Source organism: Protopterus annectens, chromosome 11.part0, assembly GCF_019279795.1.
Source record: "Protopterus annectens isolate FY-2018-M chromosome 11.part0, PAN1.0, whole genome shotgun sequence".
In the NCBI taxonomy this organism is placed as follows: domain Eukaryota; kingdom Metazoa; phylum Chordata; order Ceratodontiformes; family Protopteridae; genus Protopterus; species Protopterus annectens.
In genome coordinates, this window is record NC_056745.1 from 1,039,127,481 (window position 1) to 1,039,148,876 (window position 21,396).

Below are 21,396 nucleotides of genomic sequence, written 5' to 3' on the forward strand. Positions count from 1 at the left end.
TGTCTGAATTGCTTTGTCATAGGATCATAGGACGTTACTGAGCTATCGACCCAGAGTTCATTTCAAGCCTAGCTGTTTCATCCAAGTGTAATACCATAGATAGTCTAGTCAATACCCAGGATTGTATTTATTGATGACTGCCCATGTCCAGGAAGGTTGTGGGCCCTATCTCTGGTAAGAATTTATGGCTCCCCATACACTCGTCCATGTTCCTTTTGAACAATGTCATAGAGGTACTCTGCTTCACATGAACTGGCAGCCTATTCCAAAGATGTGGCAGTTGCTGGGAGACAAATCTGTTACTCTAGCACGTCCTATTCAAGTCAGAGGCCATATTTAGGTCCCTGGAATGGGTAACTAAAGTCTTTTTTAATTTATGGATATGCAGCAGATTCATTAGGTTTGGGTCAGAGAGTGCTCTGTAAGCCAGGCATAAGTCACCCCTAAGAAGTCTATACGATACTGATATAGTGACAGGGACTTTAATCGGTCTGTGTAAGGCACGCGCTGAAGTCCCTTGATCTTCTTAGTTAGAAATATCTGAGGTGTCTCCAATTGCTGCAGGTGCTTTGTATGGTACATGCCGAAAGGGGTGTTGTACTCAACTATGGGCTTGACTAGTGATGAGCATAGATAGGTTATAACCTACTTTGCTCTAGAGGCAATGCCTTTGCTAATCAAGTGTGCTATGTAGAAAGCCTTCCTTACTACAGTAGATACATATTGGTCAAAATTAAGGTCGCAGTCTACTTGTGATCCCAAGTCTCTTACCACTTCATAGGTACATGTGGTATTGTTGTTAATTTGATAGTGTGAAGGGACACTGTTTTTACTGAAGAGAATGATGATGCATTTTTTTGCATTAAGTATGAGACCATGACTAACACACCAGTCACTGGTGTGTGCAAGACCCTCCTCATGTATACTGACATCATTTGGGGATTCAGTAATTGAACCCAGTTTGCAGTTGACTGCATACTTGGTCAGCCACAGCCCCTTAGTTTTGGCCTGAACTTCTGAGGAATATGTACCAAACAGTGGGGAGCCCATCAATGACCCTTGTGGCACCCTGCTGGTGACAGGTCTGCTAGTTGATGTGGACTCACTCACTTTGATAGGGTGTGTCCAGGAAGTGAGCCAGTTGGCAACCCATCTTACAAAAAAAGGTTTACATTCAATTTGCGAAATTTATTGGTAATGCCTGAGTGGGGGATTGTGTCAAAGGCCTTTGCCAAAGTCGAGGTATGCTGTGTGCACAGATTTGCCTTCGTCAATAGCTCTGATCACATTTTCGAAGAAATCCACCAGATTTAACAGGCAGGATATACCCTTGACAAAACCGAATTGGGTTGGATCCAGGATCTGGAGGTTGCCAATGTCTTTATTCATGAGGTCCATGATGATATGTTCCATGGCTTTATAGTCATACTTATGAGTCTATTGCTAAGCCACTTATAGTTTTCTCTGTTCGATACTTCAATAATGGCATTTGATTCCTTTCCCTTACTGCCCTGTGTTTTTGTGGTTAAACTTTATCTGTTATTGATTTAGCTGCACGGTAATATATCCTATTTACTACTGCAGTGGTGGTGCTGCGGTAGCGTTGTCGCCTCACAGTAAGACGTTGTCCTGTTTGATTCTCAGCTAGAGCGTTTTCTGTGTGGAGATATGCGTGAATGGGCGTACCTTCGTTGAATGTTGTGCGTCAGGGCTGGCAACTCGGCACGTAAAAATCTACTGCCAATCATTAGCGGACCGGAGTTCCGCTGTGGTGACCCCTAACCAGGAAAAGCCGAAAGGCACAACAACAACTTCTGATGTATTGCATGAGTTTTTATGAACAGTCATGATTACTGTGTTCATTTTTTTATCAAACTTCAAACAATTTGAGTCTTATTGACTTTCTCTAAGCTATTTCTTTAATTTAAGCAACTCTTCTCTTAGATCATTTTCTTGTAAACTGAGGGCATATACTTTGTTCTCTATTTCCTGTGAGCATTCCACAGAAAGTTCCAGAGCATCTTCCTGTGTGCCATCCATTGCTGTTTCATATGAGAACTCACTGACCTATCACTCCACAACATCAAAAGAGTTGCCACAGTTTCCTGTTCCTTTTCTTGGTATGCAACTCCAACCAAAGTTTTATACTGGTTTCCTACTGGAGGCTCCAAAGTATTATCATATGGCAAATGATCAAATGTTTCCGCTCCACTGGCTTCTCCCTAATTTGGAAATTTGTTGTTCTATTTTGCTTTGGTGTTGTCAGAGTTAGATTTTCTACAGTAAGTCCTTCATTTCACAGGTAATCCCATAACCTCAGTTTCTATTTCTGTAACTTCTCCATTACTAATCCTCCATTCTACTTTCCCTCTTTGATTTCGTATTTTTTTGTGTTGTCAAATTTTTCATATCCGGTTGCCTTTGCCTGTATTTCTGTTCAAATATCTTTGGTGCTGCTCTTTTTTATTGATTAATTTTGCTTTCTCCTTTTTCATAAATATTGCATCATATTAAATCTCTTTTTCTTTCCCATGTCCATATTTCTTCTTCAGATGTCTCCTGCTCCTCCTGTTTCTCCTTACTTAGGGGACTCGCTGTTCCATCATGCTGTGATATAACCTGTGTTAGACTTCTACACTAAATCATTCAGTTCGTAGGTATTCAATAACTTCTTCTTTACTTTTATTTACTAATCTTCTGTTCTACATTCCCCTTTGTGATGTCATTTTTTATATTGTGAAATTTTCCATATTGGGTGTCTGCCTGTATTTCTCTTCGAATATTATTGAGGCACCTTTTTTGTATTGATTAATTTGGCTTTCTCCTTTGCATAAATATTGCAACATATCAGAGCTCTCTCTTTCCCATGCTTATATTTCTTTTGTATGCCTTTCAAAAAATCTCAAAATTTTGTTCTTTATATTTTCGACTTCCTCAAGTGCTTTTCTGTCCAAATGGCCCAAGGATTCTTGGTCTGTATAATGTTTTAAATAAATATGTTGTATTAATGAACTCAAATTTTCATTTGAAGCTTTTGGCAGGTTTTCTTGTGCAAGTATTTTTCTTTCCTCCCATTTCTCTTATTCTTTTTGTAAATATTCTGTCTGGGAATTCTGGGCTTCTGGCATAATAGTAACAGTACATCATTTATTTCTTATCCTCAGTGGCTCTGTCATCTTTATGGCTGTTTTTTGGCCTGTCAGTTTTTGTGATTTTTTTTTTTTTTTTAACTACTACTTCCTTCTACAACGGGGGAGTGGGCATCCTCCCCCTAAGCCTGGCCTAACCCCATTGTAGGAATGTTTCTGTGTCTTGAGGATTTAACATGGTCATTTTTTCCAGTCCTGGCACCGGTGTGCCTACCAGGGTTAGGCACTTTTTTATTCTAGGATTTGTGCACTCAGGTGTCTTTTTCTGTCTGTGATATATGCTGTATAAAATACAGTTTATATATCAGTGTCACCTTGGTGAGTTTTTATAAAAAACAGGATCCATCTCATGAAGATACTCACCAAGACTTGAGGATAAATGCATTTCCAGCACTACTACTTTGTCTTGCTTGCTGATTTTATCATCTCTCCATTTTGAACCCCTCTCTCCATTCGGACTCTTGTCTGTAGGGTATTACAGATGCTGTTGCAAGTGGGTGATTACTGCACTGTGCTGTCCCTTTGCACTGTCTGGATTGGTGAGGGGCAGTTGGGGACTAGCATAATGGTTAAGGTATTTGCCTAATAAGTAAGAGGTACAGGCTTTAATCCTTACTAAGGGAAATTATCTAGAGTTAAAATGGTTCACAAGGGCAGCTAGCCTAGTAATTACCTATGAACCCTTTTCTGGTAAAGGCTGAATGAGTGAGGAGGACCAAATGCACTAACACTGAAAGTCTTAAACTTCTATGAAAATGATGACCTGCTGAAGTAATGGCATAACACTGAGTGTATTGAGTAGGAAAATCATAGTTTGCCACTGTTATTCACAAGTTACAAAACAATTGTATAAATATTTTTACATTCTAGCTCTTATTAGTGGCTTAGATTAGTCCAGCCCAAACGATTAGCAGATGTTGAATTTTTTTCCTGTGACCCATCTTTGATTATAATCTCTGCATTTTTTTTTTTTTTTGCAGTTTATGTGCACAGTCATTGCCATCTTGTTACATTACTTCTATATGTGTACCTTTGCCTGGATTTTTGTGGAAGGCCTTCACATTTACCGCATGCTGACAGAGATGAGAAACATCAACCATGGACAGATGAGGTTCTATTACGTGATTGGCTCGGGAATTCCTGCAGTTATTACTGGTAAGGATGTGACACTGCAGTACTGCTTCCTACAATTATATTTAGTATAGATGCCTTTACATTTATTTTATTGAATTACTGTCAAACATAAAAGTAATACAAGTTAGCCTCTTTTTAGTATCTTGGCAAAGGCATTTGAAAATAGTCATCAAGGTCATGTTGGTATACCAAGATGCATGTTTTGGAGACGTGCTGTCTTGCAATTCTTCTTCCTGAGGTATATGTATTATAACAAATGGTCTGTGTGCTAGCACTTACAAAAGTAGGATATTGTTGTTTTTTTATTTAGTAAAAATAGCAATGTTTTCTAAATGGTATATGGAACAGTCAAATAATCGGTCCAGCAAAACCAGTACAAGAAATGTTATGGCAAAGCAAAATTCATTCCACTTTACTAAGTCAGAAATGTCAAAAACCAAACTAGTCTCACTCAAAATGTACCAAACTAGTCTCACTCAAAATGTCATCAGGGTAAAATAGTATTCCAGAGAAAATTAAATACATAATTTGATGTGATTGTGTGAAATTCCATGCTTTAAGGTGGTCATTGAGGAGATTCACATATCCATAGTTTTCTTTCAAAAAATATAATTCCATAGTAAACAACTGTTGATTGTAGTACTACATCTGTGTTATCACATTGTATGCCACTCACTGTACATTCACTAGGAATTTGATCCTGTTTCATTGTGCTTGTATTGCAATTTTACTTGCATATAACTGCATTGATTTTGCTTTATTATCGATTTTGTTGCACTCTGTGTCAGTTTGTGATGAAATCTTCTGTAAATTACAGAAAATGCATTACCCACTTCAAACTGTTTCTCCCCACAGTTACATCACCAGAAGACAGGCCAAAGTATGTAATCAGGAAATAGTTGTGCAGCAGCTTAGCATATACAGTAAATGCAAAAAAATAAAAAATTAACTGAACTTGATAAATATCAATCCATTGAAGTAACTAATTAAAAATACTGTTGCAGTGCATTGAAATAAAGGATACATGAGCAGTGTGGCTGAACTTGAAGTTTTTAGCATTCCATGCTGTAACTCAGGACTGGGATTTAGTACATAAAGACAGTTTTACCACCACAGAAAATGCTCAGCTTCCCAAGGTCTCAAATGCTAAACTTCTTCTAATGATTCAGTCTATATGCACAGAGTAGTATATATCAAATGTGTATTAAAAAAAATAAATAAATAAACAGATGCCAACAGTCTCACCATTGATGTGAGGTTACACTTACAAACTCATAAATAAAACAATAGTCACAGGCTTTTATAACTGAAAGAATAAAAACTATTTATTTAATAGAAAGTTTAGCAGATGACTGGAAAAGGACAGTTAAATATATAGATAACGCAATAGATTTTACAAGCAGAATAAAAGAAGATATCTTAAGCAGATGATTGGCAACAGAATAACTAGCTACATCTCAATAGTCTTCCTCTTACCACTTTTTCACCCTACTAACAATGTATCTATAAACACATTCAATAGCTATGGATGACATCCTGGTAGATTGTCGTAGTCTGAGCTACTGACTGTGAGGATAGCAGGCAAATTCTACTGACCTTTCTTTAATCCTAAATTATTTGCATTACTGCTATGAGCCAGATTTCACACATTTATCTATGAAGATTCCTGGTAGCCTTGTCAGCTTGTTTGCCTTGGAATACCACCATTGGCTTCATAACTGAAGAAAGTATTTCTTAAAAGGATGTTGCATGTTAAGGCTAAGAGGAATTAAAATTGAAAGTCTTAGGTTTGATTTTTTTTTTTTGCAATAGTAAGTGACCCTACACCAGTTTGAAGCAGTCAGTTCTGGTGACATCAAATGTGTGTTAGAAAATGGTATTCTTGGTAGCAGTCACATCTGTTATAAGATTTCAGAACTGCAGGCCTTGATATGTCAACAGCCCTAGCTAGCATCTCACGAAGGGAATGGCTTATGTACAGACTACTAAAACTCAAATGTATGTTATTATTTAGCAACTTCAATCTTTTTAGGAGGAATACAGGGCATAAATCTGGACAGCTGAGGGGTATGCTACCTCCATCTTTATATATATATATATATATATATATATATATATATATATATATATATAAAATATACAACACACAGACACACCTCTCAATCTCTTATCACAAGAAATCTGGACAAAGCCTGTTATAATGTTGGGGACAAAGGCCCAAAACTAGGGACACATTTAGCAAGTTGTTAGCATAACAGAATTTGTGTTAGAATGCATTTTCTAAAGGATATGAAGTCTGAAATTCAAATACATGTCATTATGTAGTAACTTTAATCTTTAGCTCATCCTAGAGATTTGTCAAAAAAAAACTGAATTTTTATGAGGAACAGATCAAAACTATAAGGCAAAAATCTGGACATTCTGTGAAAATCTGTACAGTTGAGAGGTATGACGCATGCATACACCCCCTACCTCCTTAGAAAGTGAATAGAACAACAAGATTTGCATTAGTATGCATTGTCTGAGGATATGAAGTCAAAAACTTAAATGTCTGCCATTATTTTCTGACTTCAGTCCTCAATGATTTGCCAGAAAAAAACACTTTTTTTTTTTGAGAAACCGAAAATATGAGGCAAAAATCTGGGTAATTGCAAGGTATGAATCCACCCACCACACACACACCCCTACCTCCCTCTTACAAGCACACACATCCCTACCTCTCAATTACAAAGACACACACACACCCCTGTCTCCCTCTTACAAAGACACACGCACCCTACCACCCTCTTGCAAACACACACACACACCCCTAGCTCCATCTTGCAAACACAAACCCCACCTCCCTCTTACAAACACACACACCTAACTTTACCTTCCTGCTTGTTACTTACACGCATGCACACCCCTAAAACAAATAGCTTTGATGATCAGTTTCCAAAGTGACTACTTTCCACTTCCTTCTATATATATATATATATATATATATATATATATATATATATATCAAGATTCTAAAGAAAAAAGTAATTGCAAATATTACTGAACAAACACCAGCCATTGCCCTACAGATGTAAATGGTATATGCCCGTAATTATTATAATTTGCAACAATCACATTTTTAGGCCTCTCCAGTGCCTTTTTTTTTTATCTGCGCCTACCCAAAGACATTATACCAGCATCATGGAAAGAAATAGCTGTTAAAGGAAGCTCATTGATTGATTTCAGGACTATATGCATATTATTCATTCAGTGGTAAGTCTTTGAAAAGCTGGTTTGCACTCAACTAAGTGAATAAATCCAACAATCCTGGTCTTTCAGAGCCTCAATGACCGCCTTTTATATATACTCCCTAATAACATCTAACAACATCTTTCTCACAGTAAAGACAATTTTATCTAGTTAGTGTTCATCAGCCCAATAAAAGGCTTTGATCTGTCAATCTCACAGTTTTGTTTCTCTCACTTAGTCTGGTTCAGATACATTTTTTAACTGACTAAAGTTTTTGCAGTTATATATGTGCTGCAACTTCTGCAGCTGCCACCCTGACTAAATGAGATCCATAAGGCTCTATCTTGTCTCCCATACTGTTTCCCAAGTAGACTACCCCACATCCACCTCATTGTTTGTGCTATCAATGTCGTGAATTACATATTTCACTATTTTCACACCATCATCAAAAAACGGTAAGAGTAAAGTTTCCAGCAATTTTCCAACTAGCTGCAAAACAACTGGCTGCCCTTAAACACGCGCACACACACACACACACACACACACACACACACACACACACACACACACACACACCCCTACCTACCTTTGCCTACCTACTGCTTGCATACACACCCCTACCTACCTACTTCTTACACACACACCTCTTAAACACTTAAACACACACATGCACACACCTGCCTCTCACTTGTACTTTCGTCCACAATCCAAACGTCTTCTGGAATTCAAATTATGCACTCACCTACGTCTCACTTGTACTTTCATCTGCAATCCAAACGTCTTCTGGAATTCAAATTCCGTGCGGGAGTGGAAGATGAAGATGTAAATCATCGATCACACAGACACAGAAGAGTCTGTGTGACTGGATGCAAAAGGTGTTCTTAAAGAAGAATGCCCTTAAAAACAAATATATTTGTTATTTAAAAAAAATTAATCTCCCGGTTAGCTGGTTCCAGGGGGGTGCAAATTCACCCCCTTGCACCTGCCAGTGGGTGGCCTTGGTTACTATTCAGACTGAGATTATTATGTGTCTGATGTGAAGCAGGGAGGTGTTCAAGACGTCTCTTCACACCAGGTAGTGCAGTTTTTCATATGTGAGCCCATGGGTTTTTAATGTAACATGTGCAACTCAGAACTTGCTATTCTTTATTCAAATGTAATGGAGTGCATTATTGCTCAACTCTTAAAAAGATTTTTATTATAGTGATATATTTAGAATCCAGTCTAATAATTAAATCCTTGAGCTTTGGCTGCCACTTTAAAAGACTTTTTCTGCAGCTGTTAATGTGAGTGAAATTTGTAGTTCCTCTGATCATCATGGCATGGTCTCTACCATTTCACACCTGTGGTGACTTAGTCAAGGTAGTGGTCTTTGGTGAACACTTAAGCTGGTCTGTCAGATTTTCTTTTGAAAGATATCATACTTTCATTTTTTAATAGCAGAAGGCATGCTACTTGTAATTTCAGTCCTTCAGTGCAGCTTTACTTTTTTACCTGTTTGTGTTTTGTTAGTAATACTAGCCAAATAGAGTTCCCTTTCGCTTGTATGTTTTTGTGCTGCCACCTCATTCTGCATCTAAAATGTGATCCATGTCTGACTTTTCAGGACTTGCAGTTGGCCTAGATCCACAAGGTTATGGAAACCCTGACTTCTGCTGGTTGTCTGTTCATGATACACTCATCTGGAGCTTTGCTGGACCCATTATTGTGGTAGTGCTTGTAAGTATCATTAGTAGTATTTTACCTCCTGCTGTATAAAGTATCATTTTGTTGTATTGATGTGATAACAATGAGATATTTCAGCATAGCTATAACTGAAGGTGCAGTTAAATTACCAGCAAAAGAAAACTAAACACTAGTAACACCCTCCACACAACAGGCCTCCCTAATACAATACACAAATGACTCCACACTCATATGCACATCTGACAACCTGGCACATCTCCAAAAATTACTTGGGAAGCTTTAACAGGTATTGAAACATGGCTTTGTAACTTACAAGTCATGTTCAACCTAAAAATAAGAAAACTGCTAGATTTTCCTCCCATATCCCTCTCTCGTGGAAAAACAAAATTTAAAATTGTCTCTTCAATAATGCAACCATTGAAGTTAATTCTCTTCGCAAATTATTATGGATGATTGTGGATGATGATCTTATGTTTGACCTGAATATGTAAAATTACATAAAAAAATCACCAAAAACTAGAAATAGTTTAGAAAGCCAAAAGCAACTAAAATTACATGTACAACTACGTACCTCCTCCACTCATTACTTTATGACACTCTCATCCTTACTAACCTCCAGGAATCACAAAAATCAAAACCTGAATAATGCTATAATAAAGTACCTACATTTGTAGCAAATGCCCCTTTCAGAACCCCCACTGTATAGCACTAAAATCCTAAACTGGTTAGTACTAGCCCATCAACTTACACATACAAAGCTTCTTACCCACCTGTAAAATTATCTAGGCTCAATCTGCTTGTCTAGCACTAAGTACCATTCTGCACAACTATGTTCACAATCTGTCATTACAATCCAGTAACCAAAAACTCCACATGTCCACAAACCTACCAAAATCTGCTGTGCATGGTTTATACTCATACTATGTTGCTAAGGCCTAGAACTCCTTACCTGTATCCATCAGGTCAGTGCCATCCCTCCAGTCCTTTAAAACCATTCTGAAAGACTTCCTAGCCCAAACCTGGCTCTGTTCTTACTCAGATCCAGGATAAGATGTATCCCTAAATGTGAACAAGTACATATTCATAACTTAGACCTCCTTACAATCCCTTCTTTACTCCCTTTCTTCCTTCAATCAATTTCTTTCCCCTGACTTTCTTTCTAAATGTACAATAACCCTGTTTTTTTTTCTCTCACGTAATACTGAAATTCCTGTTTGTATTATACTAACTTATCTTTAATTTCTCTGTTAACTGGGTAAAATTTCTGTAAATATTAAGTCTTTGTCATTCATAAAAGTTGTATCCTTTCTTAACCTGTGTTTTCATGTTATGTCTTGGACTTTCCCGGTAATCAAATGTCAGTAAATAAATACATTGTGCCTGAAGTTTGCCCAGGTGTTCCTAGTTCCTATGTATATAATGTGTAACACATGCAGGTTTTACCACTGGATAGTAACATATTTTCTTGCACACAAAATGGTGGTGCTTGTGAAGCAAAGGGAGGCAGTGCAGTTAGACAGTGAATTACACTACCCAGAAGGTTACAACAACCAACCTGTGATATCTTTGTGTAAGAACTACTTCTAGTTAGTGCAGTTTAACCCCGAGATGTGTAGTTTCTCTAACTGTAAACTATTGACAGCTGTAGGTTGTAGACCACTTTCATTATTACCTGCTCTTTCTGCCACATCACACACCTTTTATACCATTGACTTTGTCTCTTGACACTGCAAATGCTCTCTGGGTCCTTTTGAAGATGTAGAACTACTTATAAGGGTACAGACTGTGTGCAGAAAGATAGGTCTCTGCACCAAGACATAGATTTGTGTTATCCATCTTAGCTAAATTCACTGTTGGCATGTCTAACCATAGTCCTACGATCAGTCATCCAGTTTGAAAATGCCATGTCATACTCTGTGCTTGTATGTGGGTTTGCTCTATGCAGCTACATTAACATTTCAGTTACTGTGAACGTTATTCATTTATTTACCTGACTGATTACTGAGTAAGTTAACTAGTCGGCAGATCATACCTAGCTTTGACCTAGGCTCACCAAGGAGCACCAGTTGAACATCGTAGGACAATAAAAAATGAAAGTAGAACATCACAGAACACAATGTAGTAATAAGTGAACAAGTTTTTCCCCACATTCTGCTTCTGCTCAGATGGACTTATTTACTCTTTGATCATAGTCTTGTTCTGGTTAATTTGTCTGGCTTTGAAACAGTAGGTACTTGATGGAGTAACAGCACCAGCAGCATTACCTATGCTACATCAGCTGTGTGGACACCTGATTTCCCTGTTAGATTTTTATCAACAATTTAATCACAGTTCGGGCATGTTCTTATAAAACCTGAGGAGAAACACCCTTTAACGATGGCTCTGAAGTAAGGTATTTCAGGCAGTTCTACATACAAGAGAACAGGAAGTTATTAAAAAGGTGGAATATCTGTTTGAATGTGTCTGTTTTAATGAATAGAATGTTAGTTTGTTTTTTTTGATGTTTAATTTGTTTCATTGCACTTATCTGAAACATTAGTTACTGACACTGAGGGAACAGATAGATTACTCTTCACGTTGACTGCATGCTCTGCAAAATTCATTTGCAGTAAGTCTTGTATCTTTGCAATGCTGGCTTGGCTTCTTCCTTCTGTGGCCTCAAAGAAATGAGTCATTCCTTTAGATGTTTTTTTTTCTTGCTGATAATGCAGTATGCTGTATAGGTCAGATGTTTAAGATCTTTGCATAAGCTGTACAGAAACTTAGCATGCATTATGTGCTATATTATGAGCTAATGACCTTAAGTTGAACAAGCTTCCTTATTATTCTTACACTGTATGCAGAAATGCACTATTGTTGCCTATTGTAATAAGCAAAACATGTGCTACTCTAAAGTATGACAGCGAGATTTGCATTTTTGATCACTAGGCAAACTAAGATAACCCATTAAAGAATAAACCATCACTGAAAGTGAGTATCTGCTGTGCTACATACCTTTTCAGTTTCTGAAGGGGGTTACCTGATTTTAGGTGCTACCCTGCTCTTGCAAAGCACATATGTGAAAAGAATTTCATTAACCGGAATAAGCATCCAGTTTGCTTACTTGAGTCATAAATACATTTTTAAAGAAAAAAGAAGAGTGAAGGTTTGACAGGATATGCAATACATATTAAAGTTGATTTAGATTTAGGTTCCAAATATGTGATCAGTCTAATTCAGAAGATGAGCAGTTGTTGAGGTGCTCTTTGTATGGACACTTTCCTTTAATCAAGGGGGAAGGTTGTGGTCTAAGATGGTTCACTGTTAATGATGAAGTTCAGGTTATTTTCAAATGACTGAAATACCATGGATCCTTTATAGGGTTAGTAGTTTAATAAATGTAGGAAGTTTACTTAAAATCCAGAAGGGTATATTCACTAGTGAAAGATTAAGTTATCCAGAATTAAAGAAAAGTTTAACCATTCTGAGGACAGCACGAAAATTTTGAGCCCACCTTTTATTTTTAAATTCAAATGTTTGTTCATGCATTTTTTAGGAATTTGTTGCCCTAAGTGAAAGGTGTAATTATTTATTTTATTATTTATTTTACATTTGTTAACCCAGGGTGTCTGACTGAACCAAAAAGGCCCTTTTTCAGCAGAGGCCTGGGGAGAAAAGCTCCACATAGAAAAATTACAGATACATTTAGTTATTTAGACATGATCAGTATACACACAAATTACAAAAGACATGTTTTTACAGTGGTATGCAGCACATCACCAGTTACAGTGGAGAGAACAAACAAAAAAAAATACTAATTTAAAAATAAAGGTAATTAATAGATTTGTGGTGTACAGCTGCAATTTGGAACATAGGTAGAATACATACTTAGCACACAGGTACAGTACATACATTGTAGATTAGCCAGTGTTTGTGAGTAAGATTGAAAACTGTTGTCAAGTACTCTAGGTTTATCCTTATCCGTGTACCTTATCTGCTTTCACTAGCCTGGGGAGCAATCATGGCAATGCTAACTTTGCTTGAGATGTTGCCTGATGAGGTCTTTAAAGGAGGCTTTGGATGATGTATTTTGAATGCTAGTGGGGACAGAGTTCCATTTTTTAGCCACTGAACTACTATATAGTGTGTCTCCAAAGCTATTATAGCTGTTGGTGACTTCTAGTAGTAGTTTGCTTGATGATAAGAGACCTTTTGGCCTAGTGATGTTGTACTAGGTTTTTGAGGGCAGGACAATTATTGGGGAGGTAATAGATCAAATGACAGAGGCAGAGCTGATTGTAGGTTAGGAGGTTGGGCAGTTCAAGCCAGTGTAGCTGTCTCAAAGCAGTACATTGATGAGTTCTATATGAGCAATTTGCAGCAAAGTGGACAGTTATGTTATAGCAGGCTTCCATTTTGCTTAGTTCAGTTTTGTTGAGATTAGTTGGAATGGGAGATGCATAGAGTAGGGTGGATAGAAGTTGGGAGCGAGCAATGGCTGATCTTGTGTTGTTGGTAAGAAATGGTTTGATACGGTAGAGTGATCCCAGTTTGGCATGTACTTTTTTAATAGTTAAGTTGAGATGACTATCACATTTTAGGTGGGAGTCTATGGTTATTTCCAATAGCTTAGCCTGTGCCACTGAAGTGATTGGAGTAGCATTTGGGGAGTAGATGGTAAATTGACTGTTATCAGTGTTTTTGTTAGAACTGGTTATAATCATAAGCTGATTTTTCTTTGGATTGAGGATAAGTTGGGCTTTGGTAAGGTAGTTTTCAACGTCAGAGAATACTAGTTGAGTTGTTTGCAGGAGGGTGGGAATGTTTTGTGCAGCACAGATTAAGGTAGTGTCATCTGCATACTGAATGATAGATGCATGCTGTGTGGAGGTTGTGAAGATTGTGAATAGTAGTGGTCCTAAGATAGAACCCTGTGGGACTCCTATAGTTATGGGCAGCTGGGGATAGAGAGAATGTTCCCATTTCACAGCTTGGTACCTGTCAGTTAAGTAGCTTTGGAACCAGGTAAGAGTGGAATTTGATAGGTGATATTGGTTTAGTTTGTTTAGCAGGATTTGGTGCGAGACTGTGTCAAATGCTTTGGACATATCCAAAAAAAGAGTTGACACCTGCAGGCCTTCATTTTTGAGACAGTTTACTGTGTCTGTGAAGCAGAGGAGAGCTGTAGTGGTACTATGGACAGGTCTGAAACCATGCTGAGTAGGTGACAGGATGTTGCGGTCTAGGGGATATTTTAGCATCTGGGTATGGATGCATTATTCTAGGATTTTGGCTAGGGGGGAGAGTAAAGCAATGGGTCTGTAGTTATTAAGTTCAGTGGATGACCCGCCTTTATGTATGGGTGTAACATAGGATATTTTCCAGAGTTTGGGCACATAGTTTTCAACAATTGATCTGTTTGAGAGTGGAGATTGGGACAGCAATAGCATCTGCTGTGAGTTTCAAGAAATAGCTGGGGAGTAGGTTGGCTGCTATTGATGAGGTTTTCAGTTTGGAGACCATGCTTTTGATTGAAGTGGTGAAAACTGTTTTGAGGGTAAAGCTTGTATTAGTGTTATTTGTGTTTGGGGGGGGGGGGGGAGTGAAGAAGGAACTGCCCTGTAATACTAAGGATAGAATTGAGTTCAAAAAGTGGGAGTTGAATTGTGTTTCGATGGGAACTTTAGTGTCAGGAGTGGTTAGTTTGGGGGTAGCCTTTTGGGTGGGTTTTAGTAGCTGGTTTACATTATTCCAAAAATTTGGGAGGTTGTGTTGGTATTTAGTTTGTAATGTCGTAAAGTAGGGTTTTTTGTCCAGCCTAATGCATTTTTTTTGCACGGTTGTGCAGTTCTTGGTACTTAGGCTTTGTGTTTCTTTGTTTTTTGATAGTAAAGCCAGGCAGTATCTCTGGACTTGGGGATTTGTTTGGTTTCTTTACTGAGCCAGGGGTTTGTAGAGGTTCTAACCTTGATTTTGCGCAATGGAGCAACAGTGTCTAGGTGTTGTAGAAATGTTTTGTTGAAATATGCTACAGCCTGGTCAAGTGGGAGGGTTTTTAAGGGGGGGGTGTCCACTCACAGTTACAGAGTAAAGTATTGAGGACCTCAGGAGAGAATTTTTTTGTGTTTCTAGTGGATATATAGTTAGTGGTTTTGCATATGCTAGTTCTACTACGTGTAAAGTATATTATGTTGTGGTCACTTAAGGTGTCTGGGAGACTGCCTGCGTGGGGTACAATGTGGGGTTCTTAGGACCCAGTCAAGGATGGATTCACTTTTAGATTTTTTATCACATCTAGTTGGAATTTGGACTAGCTGCTTGTAGCCATGGAGATTTATTAGATTACTTGGTGGTTCTGATATGCAGGTGAACCAATCTAGGTTGAAATCCCCCAGAATAAGGGTTTATTGTGAGTATGTGGAAGAACACCAAGATAAGAAGTCTTCAAGGCTATCAGGTGTATTACCAGGTGGAATATAGATCACAATTGTGGTGATGACCTTTTTAGGGTGAAGTTGAAGTGATGTAAGTATATCCCAATTATTGGGGGAGGGGTAGGAGTTTGGTAATTGACATACAGTTAAGTTGGACTTATACAGTAAGGCAGTTCCACCCCCTTTACGAAGTGGTATGTCTTGTCTAATGATATTGTAGCCGGTAGGGAGAACTTCTGAGTTAGCTGTGTTTTTATTTAGCCAGGTTTCTGTTAAAGCAACTATGTCCGAGGAGTAGTGTGCTATTGTGGCCTGGAGTTCAGGTATTTTATTTTTGATACTTCTAATATTAATATTTAGCATTAAAAGATGGTTGGTTTTACTGTTGTTGTTGATTTGCCCAGGGATGAAGATAGTGGGGGTGTTATGTTCTGACATTTGTGTTGGAACAGTTTGTGTTGGAGCAGTTTGTGTTGGACAGGATGTATTTGGACCTGGGTTGGGGTGGATATCCCCACTTACGGTGAGCCTGTTGTTAAAATGGTGATACAGATGTTGGAGTTTGGTGAGAAGTGTGAGAAAGTATTGTGTTTTTTTTGGAGTAGGAATGAGAGCATATGTGTTTAGTTCTGAATTGGTCTGTTATGTAGTTCTTGAACAATTATGGGCAGATATTATTATAATGTGTGGTGTCTGTATATGAGAGTGCATAATGTAGTGTTGTGCTACTAAGTTTAGGGATATTGCTAGAGTGATAACTTGTGGTGTTATAAAGAATTATGAGAAGACAGACTATACTTAGTTGTGTTATAGTCATGGTTATAAAGTTTAAGTTGGTTCTAGGTGGGGGTCTGAATAGGAATTATAGGGTTGCACTGTATGTGGATGGTTAAGTAGTGTGGTTGATGTAAAAAATGCCTAGTCGGAATGAGAGTGATTGTATTTTGTGTGGAGCCAGTTGATGTGGTATAATGTGATCTGACTTGAGGAGCTGTGATTGGTGGAGGTGATGTGAGGGTGAGCTGTGGGTGTGTGACTGTGATTACTATAAAGGTAGAGGTAGTGGGGGCGGGAAGTAATAGGGGGCAGGGCAGGGGAGCGGAGAGAGCCCAAGCGTTAGTGAGGGCGAACTGAGCGGGGCAGAGCCCACCAAGACAAGTAAAAAGTAAGTATTACTTTACAAATCTGAACACTTTAAACAAATTCCTGAGGTCTAATTATGAGTATATTGACTGAATTTGATGGACGGAATTGTTGTAAATCCCAAACATCTTGGTAAAAGTATTCACCTTAATGATAGAAGCATGTGCAAGTAGGTTAAGTTTATCCTGTCTCATCTGTCTAAACCTGATTTAATTTTGCTGGTAATGCCATTAATATTAATTCCAGTAAAGACGCAGATATCTAGTTAGTGTGTGCTTCCATATGAATAATTTAAGATTTCATTACAACTGGCTAAAGGGAATAGAATTGACTCATCTAAGTTTAACTTGTAGTTTGAGGTCTTGCTATGTTTGTCAGCTACATGTAACAGACGAGACATCATTTTGCAGGGCTACTGAAAATATAGGAGGATTTTGACTGCAGAGAAAGTTATATTGATATGCGAATTAAAAATGTGGTACCAAGCAATAAAGGATGATGGATGGCACCGTAAAATAAGTCAGGAGAGAGAGTGAATGAATGAAAAAGTAAATAAGGCACAAAATGGCACACCTGCCTTGTACTGGTAGATATGTTTATAGTGGGTGAAATCTTGCCATTTATAGAAAAGCAAGTACATGCTCGGTCATACAAGACAAATAGCTTGAATATAATGTTAAAAAAATTTTTTTTATCAGTTTTGAATAGAAAAAGTTATGTCATTCAGTCAAACGTTTTACGCACATGTAAGGCAAAGACTGTGTGATAATATGCTTGAATGCCTGTTATAAGACCAGTCTGAGTTTTACATTATTGTCTTGAGTTTGATGAGAGTCTATGAATCCTAACTTGCAAGTTGGAAATTAATTGCTACCAAACAGTCTAGCATCATAGAATAGATTTTTTTGCCTAGATTAATTAATGAGATTGCTGTATAATTTTTAAATTTTAAAGGGTCCAAGGTAGGTTTGAAAATAAAACTTGTTTTAATTGCATAATTTAAGATTGGTGACAAACTAAATAATTTACAGAATGTGGTATCAAAAACATTGGGGCTGGAGTCTTTTCCAAATTCGAGCTATGTAATATCCTGCTATGCTTCTTCTTTTGAAAATTCTGAATCTAATATAAACTGGATTATTATTGGGAATGACATGATCTAAATAATTGTCTGTCAGCTGAGCTGATGAGATTGCTGTCATTTATTTCTTTATGCAAAGAATGTTTCAAGGATATCCCCTGAGTGACTGTAAAGTATGCCATTCTCTTCTATTCATGTAATGTTATTTGAATTATTATTTATTGGCAGCAAGTTAGCCAGAAGTTTAGATGAGCCTGAGATCCACTCAGCATACTTAGTATGATTTCTTGACTAAAAAAAATGATAGAGTGACTATATTTTTACATTTGTTCTGATAATTGACCATTTGAGTGCATTTATCTTAATCAAAGTCAGATTGAAGTTGATTAATAGAGATGAAGGAATTTATCTGGGAGGGAAAGAGGGCAAGAGTCAAGTGGGATAAGTTGTTCCTTTCAACAGAACAAGGTGGTGTAGGGTTACCTGATTTGAACGATTAGTTTAGAGCTGCACCATTAAGGCTCATATATATAATACAAGCATAGGTTCATAGGTAGAGGCTGTCGGCCCAAGGGGCCTAAGTAAGCGTAGCCAACAAGGATGTTCATCGTGTTTCACTGTTGCAGTCATTACACTTGGGTTATGTTGCTGGCAGGCTACCCGCAGTCGGCCTGAATTCCAAAGTCCTGGTCCGGCATCGGCGTCAGTTGCTGTCACCTTTTCCCTGACGTCAGTGCACCAGGGGTATATAAGATGCAGCTGACGCCATTTTCTTCAGTCTTTCTTGCCGTGCGGTGCCCGAAGCAAAAGCAGTTCACATGTGCCGGTCGGCCGACTCCTGAGATTTTCAAAATTGAATTTCAGATCCAAAGTTTTCTATAAAGCTAAGTACCCCGTTGGGGAAACTTTTTCTTGCTCCAGACCGATGTCAGTAGAAGTTAACAATTGTATTTCTTGTGGGAAGCAAATACTTCATAAGGATTCTCATTCGTACTGTATTACTTGCCTAGGCCCTGACCACGACGTTGCTAGTTGTCGGTTTTATGCTAGATTTAACCAATGCACTATTAAGCATCAGTATGATTTTGCTTTCCATTACTTTGGCCGAATGTTTAACTATGTAATGCTGTCGGAACAGCTGACGACCGGCGTTCATAAAAAGCGCAAGGAAAAAGAAAAGGACAGGCATCCGAGGTCCAAAACCGACGACAAAGCCTCTTCTAGGCCAGTCACCAGTTTGCCGGTTCTCAGTGAGGTGCTTTCGCAGCCGCTGACACCCACTACCTCAGAGCCACAGGCCGTCTCTGACTCCCATGTGGAGACAACTAGGCCTCTGGAAACTCAAGGTATTGGGCTTATGGAAACTACTCCCTCAGATGGGTCCGGAGCTGCTTAGCAGGCATTGGCTTCTGAGGGTGTTTTCAGACCTACACAGCTTTCTGTCAAGACCACTTCAGCAACCAAGACAAAGTCTAAAACACCTTTAAAGACAAAGAAACAAATACAGCATTCTCCAGGACAGTCATCCATGCCTAAGAAACAGATGCTTAAAATGGCCGAGGACCTAATTACTTTGATCAGGGGTTCCCATCCCCCTCCTGATAAAAGGCCTAGGCAAGACACTGACTATGATTCCTCTGATCAGGTTTCTATTTCTTCTGATTCCTCTTCAGAACAGGGATATTCTATTCCTCCCTATGAGGACTGTGATGATGAAGAATCTATCCCTTCAGCCTCTCCTCCTGAGGACTATTCTTTTGGGGAAACCCTGCACACCATGAGGGAGCATTTCCTCTGGGAGAGCCAAGATTATTCAGAATCCAAGAAAAAGCTCAGAGATTTTCTTTTATTGCCTCAACACAGACCTCTTGCTATCCCTCCTGTGCTAGACATTGTAGATGATTTATTTTCTGAGTCCAGTCTGTCTCCTGATTCTTTAGCCCCTGCGCCAGTTAAGCCAGATAGGTATTACAGGGTTCCAGATTCACATAAATTTCTTTATAAAAACCCTGCTGCTGACCCAGAAACTATATCTCAGGGTCCCAAAGGGGTAAAGGCTTCCACTGCAAAAAACCCTGTTCCCTCTGATAGGGATTCTAGAGCTCTGGACAGATGGGGGGAAAAAGTTTACACCTCTGCTACTTTAGCTGTAAGGGCTTTAAACTGCTAGTTTCACATGTTTAAATATCAGCAATACCTAATGTCTCTGCTAAAACAGAAAATGCTGACAAACTCTGAATGTCCTGAAAACAAGGAAATGCAGGATTTATTGCATGCAGCTGAACAAGTGGGAAAACATACTTTGCAATGTGGTTTTGATTCAATAGAGGCTTCTTGCAGGGCCGCAGTTACAGGCTCTGTCATTCAAAGGCATGCTTGGTTAAAGGAACAGAGTCTGCTTGATCATGTTAAAGCAAAATTATTGGGTGCTCCATTACAGCATGATACTTTGTTTGGTATTAAGGCAGAAGAGGTGTTAAAATGGAGGATAAAGCTAAATCAATGCAGACAGTCAAGGATTTCTTACAGGTTCAGCCACCCAGATTTAGCAGGAACTGGCCTTCTAAGAATTGGTCCTTTCCAGTGTCAGACAGGCCACAAAGAGGCAGATACAGACGCCCTAGATGCAGATCTCAGGCCCAAGGCTCATACAGGCCTAAACAATGGGGTGCTCCTGCCTCCAAAAGCGGAGAAGACAAATCACAACCTTATAGGAAACAGTCCCATTGACTTCCCACTGCCAATGCCAAGCACTTAACTTTTGGCAGCACCCTTAGGGGGAAGCTAGTACTTTTCTCACAAAATTGGCACATGATTACCCAGGACAAATGGGTACTGAATATTGTTTCTCAGGGCTACAGGTTCCACTTTCACACCCTGCCAAAGACAAAAGGTATGTCAGACCTGCCACACAATCACTGGGCAGGGGCACAAAAGCAAATTTCATCTCTCATGGACATGAGGACTATTCAAAGAGTACCGCAGCAAGAGCAGGGGCAAGGATTTTACTCGAGACTTTTCTTGATACCCAGAAAGGACAAAGCTTGGAGACCAGTACTGGACCTGTCTATTCTAAATACTTTTCTGGAAGTTCCAAAATTCAAAATGTTGACACTACATCAACTTCTGCCCATGCTGGGCAAGAAGGCTTGGCTCGTAACTTTGTACTTCAAAGAGGCATACCTGCATGTCCCAATCAGACAATCTTGCAGAAGATACCTCAGATTCATAGCTGGCTCAATGCACTACCAATTCTCTGCACTGCCCTTTGGCTTATCTACTGCACCCAGGGTCTTCACAAAATGCTTGGCACCAGTAATTGCATTTTGCAGACAAAAAGGAATTCAAATGTATCCCTACTTGGACGACTGCCTTATTCAAGCAGAAAGCAAGGACATTCTATTACAGCATCTGGCATTTGTAAAAAGATTACTAATTTGCCTAGGGTACACAGTAAACGAAAAGAAATCAAAACTAGTGCCCTCTCAAGAGATAATATCCCTGGGTGCAAGCTTAAATACAACTGCCCAGATGGCTTATCTCATGCCAGACAAACAAAGGC

The 21,396-nt window shown here is 38.7% G+C and overlaps 1 protein-coding gene across 1 annotated transcript in view; it reads left to right on the forward strand.

Moving 5' to 3' along the window:
- Nucleotides 1–21,396, forward strand: part of CELSR1 (cadherin EGF LAG seven-pass G-type receptor 1) — a 2,549,932-nt gene that overhangs the window by 2,386,033 nt on the left and 142,503 nt on the right. Inside the window, exons 25-26 of the mRNA XM_044088384.1 lie at nt 4,130–4,304; nt 9,118–9,230. Coding sequence (XP_043944319.1) covers nt 4,130–4,304; nt 9,118–9,230 — 288 coding nt within the window. The remainder of the gene's footprint in view (nt 1–4,129; nt 4,305–9,117; nt 9,231–21,396) is intronic.